General features: G+C 40.7%; 1 protein-coding gene across 1 annotated transcript in view; it reads right to left on the minus strand.

Moving 5' to 3' along the window:
- Positions 1–16,018, minus strand: part of PSME4 (proteasome activator subunit 4) — a 107,583-nt gene extending 91,565 nt beyond the window's left edge. Inside the window, exon 1 of the mRNA XM_055327991.1 lies at positions 15,777–16,018. Within this exon, the coding sequence (XP_055183966.1) occupies positions 15,777–16,018 (242 nt within the window). The remainder of the gene's footprint in view (positions 1–15,776) is intronic.
- Positions 16,019–16,630: the final 612 nt, after the last annotated feature.

Below are 16,630 nucleotides of genomic sequence, written 5' to 3' on the forward strand. Positions count from 1 at the left end.
AAATCTAGACTATCAAAATCAAAATACCAATTTTTTCAAAGTACATTTGCAATAAAATTTTCCTGAAAAAAAAAAAATTGGAAGCCCAGCATAAGAGAATAGTTAAACTGTGTTTTATGCCTCTAAATATAATGCAGACATTTAAAATTATGTTTTTAAAGACCTTTAGTGGATGGGAAATGAAATATCATTTAAAAAAATCATTTAAAAAATCATTTAAAAAAAGCAGGATACAAGGGGACCTGGTAACTCAGTTGGTTAGGCATCTGCCTTTGTTTGGCTCAGGTCATGATCTCAGTGTCCTGGGACCAAAATCCATGACCATGAAGGGTGGGCAGTCTGCCTCTCCCTCTCCCTCTCCCTAACACCCTGCTTGTGCCCCAGCACTCTCAAGTGCATGTGCTCACGCTCTCTAATAAATAAAATCTTTAAAAGCAGGATACAAAATATGAATACAACTAAAGAAAAATATGTAATCATGCATTAGGATTAAAAGATAAAATAAACAGTGTAACAAGTCACCTTTGTGGGGTAAAACTGAGTGATTTTCACATACTCCTATTTACCTTTGCTTATTCTAACTTTCTAAAGTAAAAAGGCATTATTTTTATAATTAAAATTTACACGTAAAAAAATTAGTATCAAATTTCTGCTGTAAAATACAATGTTTAAAATCAGGTAATCAGTACTTCTGCATTTCTACCTTTCTTTTTTTTTTTTCATTTCTACGTTTCTTTTAATAAAAACGGCCCTTATGCAAAGACTACTCAAGTCCTGTTTAAAAGAGCACAGGAGGGATCTCTGGGTGGCGCAGCGGTTTAGCGCCTGCCTTTGGCCCAGGGCGCGATCCTGGAGACCTGGGATCGAATCCCACATCAGGCTCCCGGTGCATGGAGCCTGCTTCTCCCTCTGCCTGTGTCTCTGCCTCTCTCTCTCTCTCTCTCTCTCTCTCTCTCTGTGACTATCATGAATAAAATAAAAAATAAAAATAAAAAAAAATAAAAAATAAAAGAGCACAGGAGGCAAGTTGTATGGTTCTCACTAGCCAAAAATGATACCAGAGCATGAATCATGGTAATTAACTGCAATGTATGTTTAAATCCATTGAGTTCATAATGAAACTAAAAAATATACATACATGCAAAAGAAAACCCCATTGTTTATGCCCTTGAAGAATGCTATGGGACCAATGCTATCATTATCTTAAGAACAGTAAATAGGGCACCTGGGTGACTCAATCGGTTAAGCCTTGGACTCTTGATTTCAGCTCAGGTTGTGACCACAGTGCTGTGAGATCGAGCCCTCCCCAAGAGCCCAGCACTCAGCCAGGAGTCTGCTTGAGATTCTTTCCCCCTGCCCCTCTCCTGCTCCCATGGGCACCTGTGCTCCTCTCCCTCTCCTCTAAAATAAATAAATCTTTTTAAAAACCTGGTAAATAAAGAGAACCAATGAAACATTTATCCTGGCTACTATAGGAATTGTACCTCAGGGTAAACAATAGTTCAGGAGGAAAAGTTCTTTAGAGAACTTAATCTAATAAGCAAAGAACAGTTTACTAACATCAGAAAGAACCAGAGATTATGCCTCTCATGATAGAAGTATACAAAATACATAACACCTAGTCTTGAAAAAGAAAATGAAACTTTATGAGCTGAATAGTAGCAACAAAATCAATGTATGTCTTTAACATTTCAATCAGACTTCAACTAAAGGTAATTAAAATTATATTATTAACAAAGCTGACTTTAATTTTTTTTTAATTTATTTATGATAGTCACACAGAGAGAGAGAGAGAGAGAGAGAGAGAGGCAGAGACACAGGCAGAGGGAGAAGCAGGCTCCATGCACCGGGAGCCCAATGTGGGATTCGATCCTGGGTCTCCAGGATCGCGCCCTGGGCCAAAGGCAGGCGCCAAACCGCTGCAGCACCCAGGGATCCCAATAAAGCTGACTTTAAAAGACACAAAAACAGATTAAGAAACTGTGCTCTCTTTTCAATCTTCTGTGGAATACCTATAAAACTGGTCAAAAACTCACTTAATTCTAAAATGGACATTATTCTGGCCAAATAGCCTGATTATAATAAAATATAAAGCAGAAAATACTAATATAGTATAACAAAAATTACTTAAAAACACAATCTTAATTGCCAATATCAGACTTAAGGCATTCCCTACTCTAAGAGGTACTTCCTTTAAAACCAAAAACCTTTAAAGGTCCACAACCTTTAAAACCACACAGATTGGGGATCCCTGGGTGGCTCCACGGTTTAGCGCCTGCCTTTGGCCCAGGGTGCGATCCTGGAGTCCCGGGATCAAGTCCCATGTCAGGCTCCCTGCATGGAGCCTGCTTCTCCCTTTGCCTGTGTCTCTGCCTCTCTCTCTCTATCATGAATATAAATAATCTTTAAAAATCAATAAATAAAATAAAACTACACAGATTTGGGTGCCTGGGTGGCTCAGTGGTTGAGCATTGGCCTTCCGCTCAGCGCCTGATTCTGGAGTCCCAGGATCGAGTCCCACATTGGCCTTCCTGCATGGAGCCTGCTTCTCCCTCTGCCTGTGTCTCTGCCTCTCTGTCTCTCATGAATAAATTTTAAAAAATTAAAAAAGAAAAACAAAACAAAAAACCAGAGAGAGATTCAAGACAATAATGACTATTCTTGATATTATTATTTAGCATTATTCTAAATCTAGAGATTAAAAAGTAAACTAGGAAACACAAACCAAGTTGTGGTTTGTGTCATCCAAAACCAGGAACAAAAAAACCCATTCACAGACTAAATAAGAAAATCCACAGAATTTGTTTTTGTTTTTTAAGATTTTATTTATTTATGACAGAGAGAGAGAGCCAGAGAGAGAAAGAGAGAGAGAGGCAGGCAGAGACACAGGCAGAGGGAGAAGCAGGCTCCATGCAGGGAGCCTGACATGGGACTGGATCCCAGGTCTCCAGGATCAGGCCCTGGGTTGAAGGCAGGCGCTAAACCGCTGAGCCACCCCGGCTGCCCAGAATTCGTTTTTTAAAATCAACAGGCTTCCTGTATGGTACCCAGATAAAAAATACTGGAGAATGAAGCAAAACTGTTTCATTCATAATATCAACTAAAAGATTCATTAGAAACTTCTCTAAAAGAGGACATCTGGGTGGGTCAGTCACTTAAGCATCCGTCTGCCTTTGGCTCAGGTCATGCCTGGTCTAGGGACTTGGGATCAAGCCCCATATCCACCCTGCTCAGCAGGGGGCCTGCTTCTTCCCCTGACCCTCCCTCCATTCAAGGTCTCGCACAGGAGTGTGCCTGCTCTCTCAAATAGATAAATTCTTTAAAAGTAAAAAAAAAAGAAAATTTCTCTAAAAGAAATGTATAGAAATTACATTTTAAAACAATAAAACTAGAGCGCCTGGGTGGCTCAGTTGGTTAAGAGTCTGCCTTTGGCTCAGGTCATGATCCCAGTGTCCTGACATCAAGCCACATTGGGCTCCTTGTTCAGCAGCAGGGAACCTTCTCATGCTTGTGCTCGCTTGCTCTCTCTGTCAAATAAATAAATAAAAATCTTTAAACAAAATAAAAATATTTCTAAAAAATAATAAAACAGTACTAAAATGTAAAATATCTGAATAAATGATGAGACAGAAAAAATTTTAAAACTCTAACTTCATACCTGATGGCTAGGTCTAAACGACATTTTTTTTTCTTTTTAATCATGAGACACACAGAGAGAGGGGCAGAGAGACAGGCAGAGGGAGAAGCAGGTTCCCCACTGAGCAGGGAGCTCAATGCAGGACTCAAACCCAGGACCCTGGGATCACCATCTGAGCCTAAGGCAGATGCTCAACCAATGAGCTACCCCAGGGGCCCCTAAATGACAAGTATTTTAAAGCAAGTAAAATTACCATGACCAATAAAATCCCACCCAGGGATCCCCAATCTGTGTGGTTTTAAAGGTTGTGGACCTTTAAAGGTTTCTGGTTTTAAAGGAAGTACTTCTTCCTCTAACCAGAAAAAAAAACAATAAAAGAACAAAACAACAAAATCAACCTCCCTCCACACTTGACTGTCTTTTCCTTCTGTCTGAAAAAATAAAAAATATAAAAATGCAAAATGTGCCGAGAAAGCTAAAGGATCACGAGTTAATCATTTTGACTTTATTCCAAGGCTAAGCCCTTCATTATAACACATGATATTAAAAATGCAGATACAGTTTCTCATTGTTAGGAATAGGGAATGAACACAAAATGTAGGGTTTTCTCAAAAATCCACCTCTCCTTCTCTTATCACTCAATTACCCATGTTTTCAAAATGCATTTCTAGATGTGAGGAAACATGTACCGGAAAACTAACTATACAGAAGTAAGGGAGATAAATGAAGTACTGTCAGAGTTTTATGATTCTTTTTTTTTTTTAAACCAATGTTTCATCATAGATGAGTGACCACTGAACTGAATCTTCAAAGATTAGAAAGCCATCATCACTCTGAGTAAGCAACCCAGGGTCAAGAAGACCTGAGCACATGGAGAAAGAGGCAGGTGCAGGCACAGAAGGAGACAGCTCTAGGGAGAGGAACGGAGCAAGAACAGCATAGTTCTGTGGCAGAGACGCAACCAAGAGAATGTTCCTTATTCTCTCATTTCACTTCCACGGAGGTCAAGCTGAGGATCAAGAAAAGGGATGCACTATCACAAAAAACCAAATAACAATAAAGCATCAATTTCAAGTGTCTGCTGACAAGGAAGAAAGGCAAATTAGGTGTTATCTGAAGTGGAGAATATCTTCTGTTTCCATGCTCTAGATTGCTCTGCAACTGTCAACCTTATAATCAGCTCTGAATAGCCGGAATATTTATTGATTTCAACACAGCAGCCAAGCCAGCAGGAGCAGCTCGGTTCTACAAGTTCGCAGAGAATTCAAAGTGCTCTACGTCAGTCCCTTGGGCAAGACATTTAATCTCTGTATTTGGAAAACCTGGGTTTTCTCACAAGGCTATGGTGATGAGAAATTGATTAATGCACAAGAAAGATTCTGATTTAACTGATCTGCAGTGGGGCCCCCGGTATCAGTTGTTTTTATGTTTCCCAGATATTTCACTACATCTGAGAACCACTGCATCTTAGCAGACTGAATGGAGTACAAGATATGATTTGAAGTCTATTTAAATCAGTAAAATTAAAATACTTATACCATCTGTTTCAATTAATATTTCTTTAGTTATGAGGATAAATATAGCTTAACACATTTGCTTACCATATATATTCTTGTGAATTATTTATTCAATCCTTAGAAGCCTATCTATCCTCTAAGGCATCCTCTTTCATAAAGTCTTCCTTCATTCCCAACCAAAAGTGCTATCTCTGTCCTCTCTGTCCCTTAATAGCTTGTACCAAACTTGAGTTTTTTCCACATTCTATTTCTTACTAGATTTATACATGTATACATTATTATATGTATATCCTATTTTATTTCTTTTAGATGACTGAAAGATAAGGGTAGCTGGGACCAAAATGTAACCCTCAACTCTAATCAAAGAATGAAATGAGATGGACGTTCTGAAAAATATTTTGACTGACCAAAACGTGTATCTTGAGAGATACACGGTCTTATATAATTAAAAACAGTTCATGAGAGCTGATTCTATTTTTAAAAAGAAAAAAAAAAAACTCCTTAAACTAACAATAAATATTTTACCAAATTAAGCAAATTGGCTTTAAAACATTTGAGTAGGTTTCCAAAACACACTAAAAAACAGGTTTGCTATTTTTACCAAGTACAGTATTTCCTTTTTATTTTTATTAAAGATTTATTTATTTATTTATTTATTTATCTATCTATTTATTTATTTATTTATTTATTTATTTATTTATTTATGATAGGCACACACAGAGAGAGAGGCAGAGACACAGGAGGAGGGAGAAGCAGGCTCCATGCCAGGAGCCCGACGTGGGACTCGATCCCGGGACTCTAGGATCGTGCCCTGGGCCAAAGGCAGGCGCTAAACCGCTGAGCCACCCAGGGATCCCAGCCACCCAGGGATATATATATATATATATATTTTTAAATATATATTTTATTTATTCATAAGAGTCCGAGCAGTGGGGAGGGGTTGAGGGAGAAGCAGAACTCCCTCTGGGCAGGGAGCCTGACAAGGGGACCTGGGATCATGACCTGAACTGAAGGCAGACACACCAACTGAGCCACTCAGGCACCCCCAAGTTTAGTATTTCTGATGGAAGTCTCTAACCAGACAAGGAGAGCTGAAGTAGACACTTCTCTTTATCCCCATCTATTATCACAGGCTAAATAATATTCACTGGAGCTTCAGCATACTGTATTTCAGAGTTATATTCTTTATGACTTCTTAAAACTGATATGACAATTTCTGGAGTAATACAGACATTCACTATTAATACCTAATATGATCCCTCTATTCTTTTCCCAGTTGCTTCTCTCTGGAGGCATGGATAAGGGGCATTTATTTATCTCTTGAAATGCTTTACTGAATGTCCCTTAAGAGCCAGACATGGCAACAGGGGATGGAAACATTAAAGTAACAAATGGTTCTGGAGCATACAGCCTAGAGGGAGACAGATAACTAATTATTTCAATATAATGCTCTGTATACAGACTTTAACATTTATATGGTCAATTTGTTCATATCTCTGTTCCCCCACGTTACATGGCTTTCTAAAAATTCCTGCTTACCTAACCAAATCCCACCTCACAGCTCAAGTGCAGTTCTTCCCCAGGTAGTCTTCTCAGACTATACAGCCCTGGAGTTTCCTTCCTCTGGGATGGTTAAGAGCAAGCCCTGTGGTCATCAGACAAATCAGCTAACACATTACCTCACTATGTCTCATTTCTTCAAAGATAAAACTGAGATAACAAACATACCTCCAATTCATAGGGTTGCTTGTGAAAATTAAATGAAATATGAATGGAAAGTCATTAGCATAGTGCGGGCACATTTTGAGGCCTCAACATATGGTAGGCAAGTATCTATGCCACTCACTCAACAATCTATTAACTAATGCTCTCTTGTAAGATCCCTTGGTTTACTGATTTTTTAAGACCGTTTCAACTTTTCATTTTCACTCCTTATATCTTTATCTTTAGCTCAAGGCGCAGGTGTTGATTAGATATCTGAATTATAGAAAGAAACCTGTAAAATCAGTAGCTTTCATGTTTTGGGGGCCACAACCCACAATTATAAATGCATAACCCAGTACATAAACATAAATAAAACTGAAATTAAGGTCATAAACATTCACCCTTATTACTTCTAAATTTACTCTAATAAACCCCCTCAACAAAACAAACAAAACAAAACTGATCAAGAACTAAATTGATTTCACAACCCTTTCGTCATAACCCACAAAGGAAAAATTCTCTATTAAGCCCTAATAAATGGGGGATCCCTGGGTGGCTCAGCGGTTTAGCACCTGCCTTTGGCTCAGGGTGTGGTCCTGGAGTCCCAGGATGAGTCCCACACTGGGCTCCCTGCGTGGAGCCTGCTTCTCCCTCTGCCTGTGTCTCTGCCTCCCTCTCTGTGTCTCTCATGAATGAATAAATCTTTAAAAAAAATAAAAGCCTAATAAATGAACATATAGATGAAAAATTGTGAGACCATACAAACTACCAAAAGAAAAAAACCTCATAGTGATGAAGTTTTAAGATATCTATTTGGGGGGGCCCCTCACAGAAGAATTCAGGCAGTGTTTAGAACCATCTTATATAAAGAAGGAAGAATAATAATGTCAATAAAATTATTTTATATACAGAATAATATCTAATAAATATAATAAAATTTTAAAATTGCAACTGAGAAAACACACACTTTGGACCCTTCTGATTACAAGACTCAGTCGGTTAAGCGTCTGCCTAAGCGTCTGCCTTCAGCTCAGGTCATGATCCTAGGGTCCTGGATCAATCCCTGTAGGGGCTCCCTGCTCCATGGGGAGCCTGCTTCTCCCTCTCCCTCTGCCCGCTGCTCCCTGTTGTGTTCTCTGTCTTAGAAATAAAATCTTTTTTTTTGAAAAAAGATATTTGCCTATTTGATTTTTAAAATATCACATTTTAGGGCAGCCCAGGTGGCTCAGTGGTTTAGCGCCATCTTCAGCCCAGGGTCTGATACTGGGGACTGGGGATGGAGTCCCACGTCAGGCTCCCGGCATGGAGCCTGCTTCTCCCTCTGCCTGCGTCTCCGCCTCGTCTGTGTGTCTGTGTCTGTGTGTGTGTGTGTGTGTGTGTGTATGACTCATGAATAAATAAATAAAATCTATAAAAAAAAAAAGCAGTTTTAAATCATTCCGGAATTTGTTAAATGATAAACTTTTTCCTGCCATACACAAAATAGGTACTGCTATTTGGTATATGCTGACAGAAATTTGACAATATTTTATTTATTGTGATGTCTGGAAGTAACCCACCTTCCCTCAGAAAAATAAAGATCCCAACTAAACGCTTCAGGAATCTGCCCCAAATATAAACACTAACGCAAAAGACTGCATTCATAAAGTTTCTTACTCTAAAAACTTCTACTTCATCCTTGGCTTAAAAAATGATTTGTCAGAAAACAAGATGAAATACTCACACTTAAGAGCCCAAAGATTAATTAACACATTTCTTTTAGAGTATCCAAAGGATATATCTTAGAAGATTAGAAAGGATTTTTAATAATTCTTATGCAATTTCCAATTTATTTGAAACACAGTATTCTCCAACCCATGTCACAGATGCAATGGTGTTTGTTAGTTTTTTCTTGGGAAGGGAAAAAGTCTTTTCTGTATTTTGATTTCTTTTTAATTTTTAAAAATATTTTTTTTCTTTTTAAATAATCTCTATCCCCAATGTGGGGTTCAAACTCACAACCCTGAGATCCAGAATCACATGCTCTTCTGATTGGGCCAGCCAAGGTACCCCCTTGTTATATTTTTAAACTCTAAAATTTAGGATCTATTTATTCTGGAAAAAAAAAAAAAAAGCCAAACTAGCATAAAAAAGGTAATGATCACTACCAAAACTGTATGGTTCACCTATTCAAAAACTGTATTAAGCACACCCCAAATTATTTAGTAGTAAATATTTAAGCATAACAATCAATGACGGGAGATTTTTAAAGTCTCAAATTTACCAATGCAACCAATATAATCTGCTTTCTTCTCTAACTTCGCTAAACCACTCCCCCAGACTCCCACTTGTGATTATGAAACACATCATTCTCTTCTTTAACCAAAATGCTCCTTCCCTCTGTTTCTTTTACTAAATATATACTTTCTTTTGAATCCTGTATTAAGATAGATCTCATCCCATATTTGTTTTCTCCATTTTGACTGTAACAGTACCAATTTCTAGAATTCCATAATGTTTTAGTTTACAAAGAACAAAAAAGGTAATTATAATATTGAGTACCAATGAATATATACACCACTGTAGTGAATGCTGGGAGAGGAAGAAAGGAGGTAAACAAGGAACACTGACCTCAAGAAGGCTCACAGTAAGAGGGAAGATTATATACAAACTCTACAAAAGCACGATTAAGAGAATGCACTAAAAGGGAAGAAATGCTGAGTGTAGGCCGAATATGGAAGTAGCCAACCTCAAAATTCCAAATGGGAATATTTATAGTATGTGCTGCTTTTAACATTCCAGTGGTCATATCAATGAATATAAAGGTTTTTTGTTGTTGTTGTTTGCTTGCTGTTGCTTTTATTGCTCTGTTCTCAGCTTGCCATTCACACTGCATGAGTTCTTGATCTAATTTTCTACACAGGTTAGCGAGAAACACAGATTTGGATTTTGCATTAAAAAGGAAAGCAGTGAGAGAAGATTCACTAGATAGAAATAAGACTCATTGGACAGGAAAAGTTAACACTCAGGTTCCAAAATGAGAAAATGGGTTTAGAAGTTATGCCCTTACTTACTACTAAATAAACAAGCATCCCTTAAAAAAACAAGAAACTACCTCCATTTTACTTCAGTCAAGAACATGTATTTCAAGGACAATTTTATTTTATAACACTGCAGTGAGACCACCTGGGAAAATTGTTTTTAAATGCTATATTTAGATTTCTGAAGAACAAGGGATGGTACTGTTTTACTAATTTTTCCCCCCTAAATGCCCTTCTCATTGTCTCCATTTAGGGCATTAAAACATACTGGTCAGAGTATTTTTTTTAAGTAATTAATACACTTAGAATGCGATTTTCCCTCTCCAAGTTTCATGATGCAGCTACACCTTGCCTACCCTATCCTTAAAGAAAAAAAATGTGTGCTCAGACTAAAGAGCACACCGGAACTTCTCAAGAGGGCCGAAATCCTTCAGTAATATATCCCAAGGACCAAGAAGAGTGCCAGGACCACACAAAGCACTAGCAAAATAACTGGTTCAAAGACTCCTGCCGCTACTCCTTTGCATCCAACAATGTATTAACTAATAAGTACCTTTGTTTTTAAAACAGAATTCAAGGAAGCCCTGGTTACCCTAGAACGGATTCTAGGTCTCCACAGTTGAGAGAGGGAGAAGAAAGATGCCATAAGACACAAATGTTCATTCATAAGCTGAATTTAAAATCATTATCCATGGGGTCTGTTTACAGTAAACCTTAGACAAAACAATGTAAATGGAAACTCAGAAGTAAAACCACAAATTTTTAAGAAGAACTCCATGAGGTTGATCAAAGTGATGATGGATTACTGTTCATTTTCCTAAGTTTGAGAATGGCCATCAGTATTGACTTTTTTGGTTTAATTCCTTTTCCTTTGTAGATACATACTGGAAGCACTTACGAAATGAAGTAATATGCTTCAAAAAAATAGTTGGTGGGTGGGTGTGGAAGAAACATGATTGGCAAGGAGTTGATAATTGAAGATAGGTGATGGGTACACAGAGTTCACTATATTATTGTTTTTCTTTCTATATGTTTGATATTTTCCACAATAAAAAAGTTTAAAGCAAAACAAATAAAAAAGTATTCAAAAACTATTCAGATCACATATACCGATAAATGAGATTCTGGCAAAAACATCCAGGCTAACTAGAGAGGAGAAAAAAATTGACAAGGTGCTTTAAAAGAATGATTAAGAGAGGTTCTTCGAGACACTTGGCTGGCTCAGTCAGTAAAGGATGTCACTCTTAATTTCAGGGTCATGAGTTCAAGCCCCACATCAGGCACCGAGCCTACTTTAAAAAAAAAAAATGAGCGAATGAAAGCAAGCAAACAAGGCAAGGAAGAAACTAAAAAGATGTTTGAAAAATAGGAAGAGCCTCTCTATATATTTAAAGTATCTAAGTTTGAGATTGCAATGAAAAATTAAATGTGTGCATATGTAGGTACAGGGGATACACAGGAACTCTTTTCTGCTCAATTTTGTTTTGAACATAAAGCTGCTCTAAAAACTAAAGTTGGTTAACAAAAAAAAAAAAAAAAAAAGAAAGAAAGAAACGTGAAAGACATTTTACTGCACTGTTACACAACTCTGCCAGAAAAAATTCATGTCCCCAAAATAATTTAATTCATTTATTTTGTTTTTTCTATGGAAAATCAACTTTCAAATCAATTCAACAAGGAAATTTTGGTTCCCATTTTGAGCGTGGTCATGTAACAATTGCAAACCTTTTCTAGTACTTTCCCTAACTGGTTCTCACTGAAGAATCTGGTAATTTGTCAAGACTTTTACAAATAAAATGCACTTCTATTTATTGAGTACTTCACAATTTCAACACTCAAACATTAGATATCCTAAACAAGTACATTGTGTTAACAGCTGAGATTCAGTGGTTAGCATTTTCTACTTTCTCCCCCAATTCAAAGATGATACAATTTGGGTACTCCTGTGGTCAGATTATTACTTTCCACAAAAGAAGTTCAGTGTATTTGATAGTTCATATCTTAACCAGACTTAAGTTTCCGGTGGTTATATAATCTAATTAAATATATCATGTGGTTTCAACTGGGATAATCCAATTCCTATCCAAGGAGGCTACATAATGTTCTTAATAATAATTAAACAAGGAAGTTATAGTTTAATTAGCAAGTGAAATGATTTGTCAATAGTCATTTCATTATAATAAAACAGCACAGAACATAACATCTCATTATAACAAATAAGACATTTAAATCTGTTTCCTAATACAGCAAGTACACATCCTTCACTAAAACAAAAATTCTGTTAAAAAAAATGAAATATGAAAGAAAGGAATATGGATGGGGTAAACTTGTAGGAAAGGGTCGGCCATTCACTTCTTTTCCTTCCTCTAAACCAATTTAAAGGAACACAGAACTAGAAAGGCCCTTTGGGACTAACTCAGTCATTTTTCAAACAGTATGTTTCAGAGCCCTTAAGCAGGCTTTAGGGGGTTCTACGATCAATGAAGCGTTGAGAAGAAAATCAGTGCAATCGTATCCTGCCCGAGGAGCCCAATACTGTGTTTAAGATTTTGCTTTTATAGAACAGTTCGCTGATAAGTTTTAAGTTTGAAAAGCTACTAGGGGTCTACACTCCTCCCACTTTCCGAAAGAGGACCCTAAAGCTAAGAGAGGTTAAACAAGACCAAGATGATAATAAGGTTCATGGCAAAGCCAGGTATAGATCAACTGACGTCTTCAGACTAGACCTCACATGAAAGATACAGAGGGACAAGGGAGAAAACTAAGTTTAAGATTACCTTTCTTCGACTCTGTCATTCTCTACATGGGCCATAGCAGTTATCCACCAACGCCTTTCAACTACGAGTCCAGGAGCTATCTTTACTGCTGTTTTCCAAAGATCATTAGGTTTGTGCTTCTCTTCTCCAATTTGTTTCCCTGCTTCTTAAAAACAGTCCCTGTGATGATATTGCCTCACACAATGTCTCTTTAACAGGTAGTACCAATACTTTAACTTGTCCATACAAGAGGGTTTGTATTTTACCAGAGGGCCAATTTTTAAAGTACACAGAAATAACCTTTCTTCACAGAGATACCACCCCGACCCACAAGTTTTGAAATGGATTGAAACAGATTGGTAAGTACTTGGTGAGGTAAAAAGTAAAAACAAAAAAAAAAAAAAAAAAGGCGGGGGGGGGGGGGGCTGAGCAGGAGACTGTGATGCCCAGATTAGGGGTGTACACTTCTGGTATGGGATCTAGTCCCAGTGCCTCTGAACCGCATTTACACTCTGGTCTGCTTGAGGAATGTGCTTGATCTATGCAACTATTTCCAGTACTTTACAAGTTGCTCAAATAGTTCTAGCAGAAAGATACACACTAGCTTATTTGAGGCTCTACAGAATAAAAAATAAAATCATAAAATACCAGACCAGGAATGTTTCTCAGGATGATTTAGTCCAACCCCCTCATTTCTTTCACAAGAATACTGAAACAAACACACACACACACACACACACACACACACACACACACACACGCCAAAAAAAAAAATACTGAAACACATGATTAAAGTAACCTTCCCACAGCCACAGAGCTACTGGTAAAAGTTGTCAGGTTTTGTTTTCCTTACTACTTTCCATTCTACTACAAGTACTAAATATGATCACTACTCAGGTAATTGACAGCTATCATCACATGTTTTGGCATCATTTAGACATAAACTTATGCAACACACAAGCCTTATTGAAAAACAACAAGCACAACTATAAACAGGTCACCTCAACATGACTTCGGAGAAAAAAAATACATCCAAGATCACAACATGTCCCACCAGGTTCAAAATGTCTCCTGGTGTAATCCTGAGAATTAGTTTGCAGCATTAGCCACTCTTTCAAAATAACATTCTGACAGCACTTCTTGCTGGTTATTTAGACCTTAATGGTTTGGGGTTCATAGGCTAGTAAGTCTTATTAACTGCAATCTTGCCCTAAACACCAAGGACTGTCTCCACTGTATTTTTAGCCATTTCTAGGTAAAAGCTACTTCTACCTAGTAAGTCAAAAATAATCAAACTCTAGATGCTAATTTGCCAAGCGTAGTAATATGTCAGAAAACAATGCTTAACTCTACCTGTGTAGATTCCAGATTCAGAAATCCAAACCAGATACGCATTTTCACACCGGTATACTTATATATTGTGCATCTAAAAGAAGCTGTGTCCCCCCATATGGTTATTTTCTGGTAAATCTAGTAAGTGATTAAAATGGGGAATTACTGAGACTGACAAAACAACTTTATTTTTCCTATGCCTAAGTAACACAAACACAGAGGAGGATCACTTGAAAAATCATCTGATTTTAATCACTTATCAAACACTCCTCTGTTCTGACTGAAAGTTCTTCTCCCTGTTGCATTTCTTCCTCCCCCAAGTCTCTTATGAATCCTAAATACACAAACTTCTTTATACTCTAATCAAGAGGAGAGCTGTTATGTTAACCTTGACATTTTATTATGGTCACTCTTTTTGAAAAGGGCAAATTAAGTGCTTTACTTTTGCTTTTTAATTAAAAAGGTAATTATTCCCACCACCACCACCACTGCAGCCAAGTGGAGATGAGAAATTTGTCAGAGGCTCCCTAATAACTGGCAGATAAGAATCATCCTGTGAGGAAATGTAGAGAAGACTACTGCATTACAAAACCCTGAGTCATCACCCAGTTCACTCAGCAGATTTGGGTAAACACTGGATAAGTGACTTATGTCTTGTGTTTATCCATCCATAACCACATGCGTGAATGCGTGAACATACAATGTTACCAGATTTGGTGTACAGTCAACCAAACAAGAGACAGCACAACTTTCTTCAAAAATTCTTCTGACACTTTTAAGATGCTCATCTTGCTGGTACTTAGACATAAATGGTTGGGGTTTATAAATAAACAAAGTCTCTAACCTTTCCTCCCAGGTTGTATTTTTATTTGCTTTCCCCCTAATTTCAATCGCACCATAGTTTGCAGGGTGTTTGTGCCAAAAAAAAAAAAAAAGTTACAGCAATAAAAGAATAACGTAACAACTGAAACTGATTTAGGTCATCTATATTCATCTGAGCGACTCCAATTAACACAAGTCGGGTACTAGTAACGCCCTGGACAGTCTGACAGCTCTCTTCCCTCTTTTCCTTAGGGTCGCACATTTCCAAAGGAAATGTCACAACTGGAGAAACACACACTTTCCCGAGGTTCTAAGGCTCAACATTCTCAGCATTAACGTCTAGTATACAGCCCAAGAAGGCGCTAAGGGCTGATTTCAAGCCAATCTTTTCAGTCAAAAACACGAAGACTGAGCAGGCCCGAGAAAGCAGAACCTACACGGTCCCCACGGCCTCCTTGCCATTCAGAAAGTTACTAGACATGAATTGAGGGATATGAAGAGGCGGAGACCGTAGAGGAAGAGCTGGAGGAAGCACCGGGACAAGTCGAGAGTCGCTCCCCCATAGATGAATCATCTCTGCACCTCCTCCTCCGTGAGCAAGGGTCCAAGAAGGAAGGACCCTTGGGGTGGGGGTGGGGGTGGGGACCGCTCACCTCCTTCCCTGGGGGCGCGGTGCCCTCCGGCTCCCCGGGGCCCCGCAGGTCGGAAGACAACAACCCGGACCCTCGGGGAGCAGCAGCTGGGGAGCACGTCGAGGGCTGCTGAGGACCAAGGAGGTCCCGCAGCAAAGTGGCAGGGAGAGGGCTGGAGGGATGCCCAGACTACTGCTCCGGGACCACCGGCCGGAGTCGGGGCAGAGCCGAGTCCAGGCGTCCCACGCGGACAAAGAGCCGCCTCCGCCCCCGGACACCCCCCCCCCGCCCGGCCGCCCTCCCAGGGCCTTTGCCCCTCTCCCCTCCCCCCCCCCCGCAGGCCCGAGCACACTTACGTGGAGAGTTTCCTGGTCCAGAAGAGGCCCCCGGGCCACAGCTCTTGGAGCTGCACGGCCCGGCCCAGGTTGCTTTTGATCTGGGCCAGCTGCAAGTCGGACTCGGCGTCCAGCCGCCCGGCGTAGGGCAGCAGCTTGTTGTAGACGATCTCCTTCTGCGGGACGAAGCTCCGCGGGGCCGGGCCGGGCCGCCCGCCGGGCTCCGGGGGGTCCCCGCCGCCCGCCAGCTCGGCCGGCTCCATGAGCCTAGGGACACCCCCCCCACCCCCTCCCACCCTAGCCCTCCCCGGCCCCCACCCCTCTCCGGGCTCCGCCTCCTCCGCGTCGTCGTCGCCCCGCGGCCGCCGGCGGCCCGTCGCCCTCGGCCCGACCGCTGGGCCCCCTCCCCTGGCCGGCGCGCTGCTGGCCCCCGCGCGATCCCGGTTCGTTGGCGGCGGCAGCGGCCGCTCCGCCCGCCCCGCACCGGCTCGGCTGGTGACGCTGCAGCAGCCGGGCCCGCAGGTTCCGGACGGGCCTCAAGTCACTTCCGGGGCGGGGCGACGGCGGCGGGGGCGGGGCGACGGCGGCGGGGCGGGGCGACGGAGGCGACGGAGTCGACGGCGGTGGCGGCGGTGGCGGCGGTGGCGGCGGCGGCGGGAGCGCAGCGGGCCCGGCTCGGAGCCCCCACCGCGGGGCCGCACCCGCCGAGCGCGAGGCCGCCCCGCCGGAAACACGAGGCCGAATTCCAAGCTATTGTCCCTCCTCGCCGGGGTCGCGCGCTCCCTGCGGAGGTCGCGGCGCCTGCCTTCCGCAAGGCAGTGGGCCCGGGCCCCCACCCCGAGGGGTGGAAGAACCTAGGTACTCTCTCCCCCTCA

This window comes from Nyctereutes procyonoides, unplaced genomic scaffold (assembly GCF_905146905.1).
Source record: "Nyctereutes procyonoides isolate TBG_1078 unplaced genomic scaffold, NYPRO_anot_genome, whole genome shotgun sequence".
Taxonomy (NCBI): Eukaryota; Metazoa; Chordata; class Mammalia; order Carnivora; family Canidae; genus Nyctereutes; species Nyctereutes procyonoides.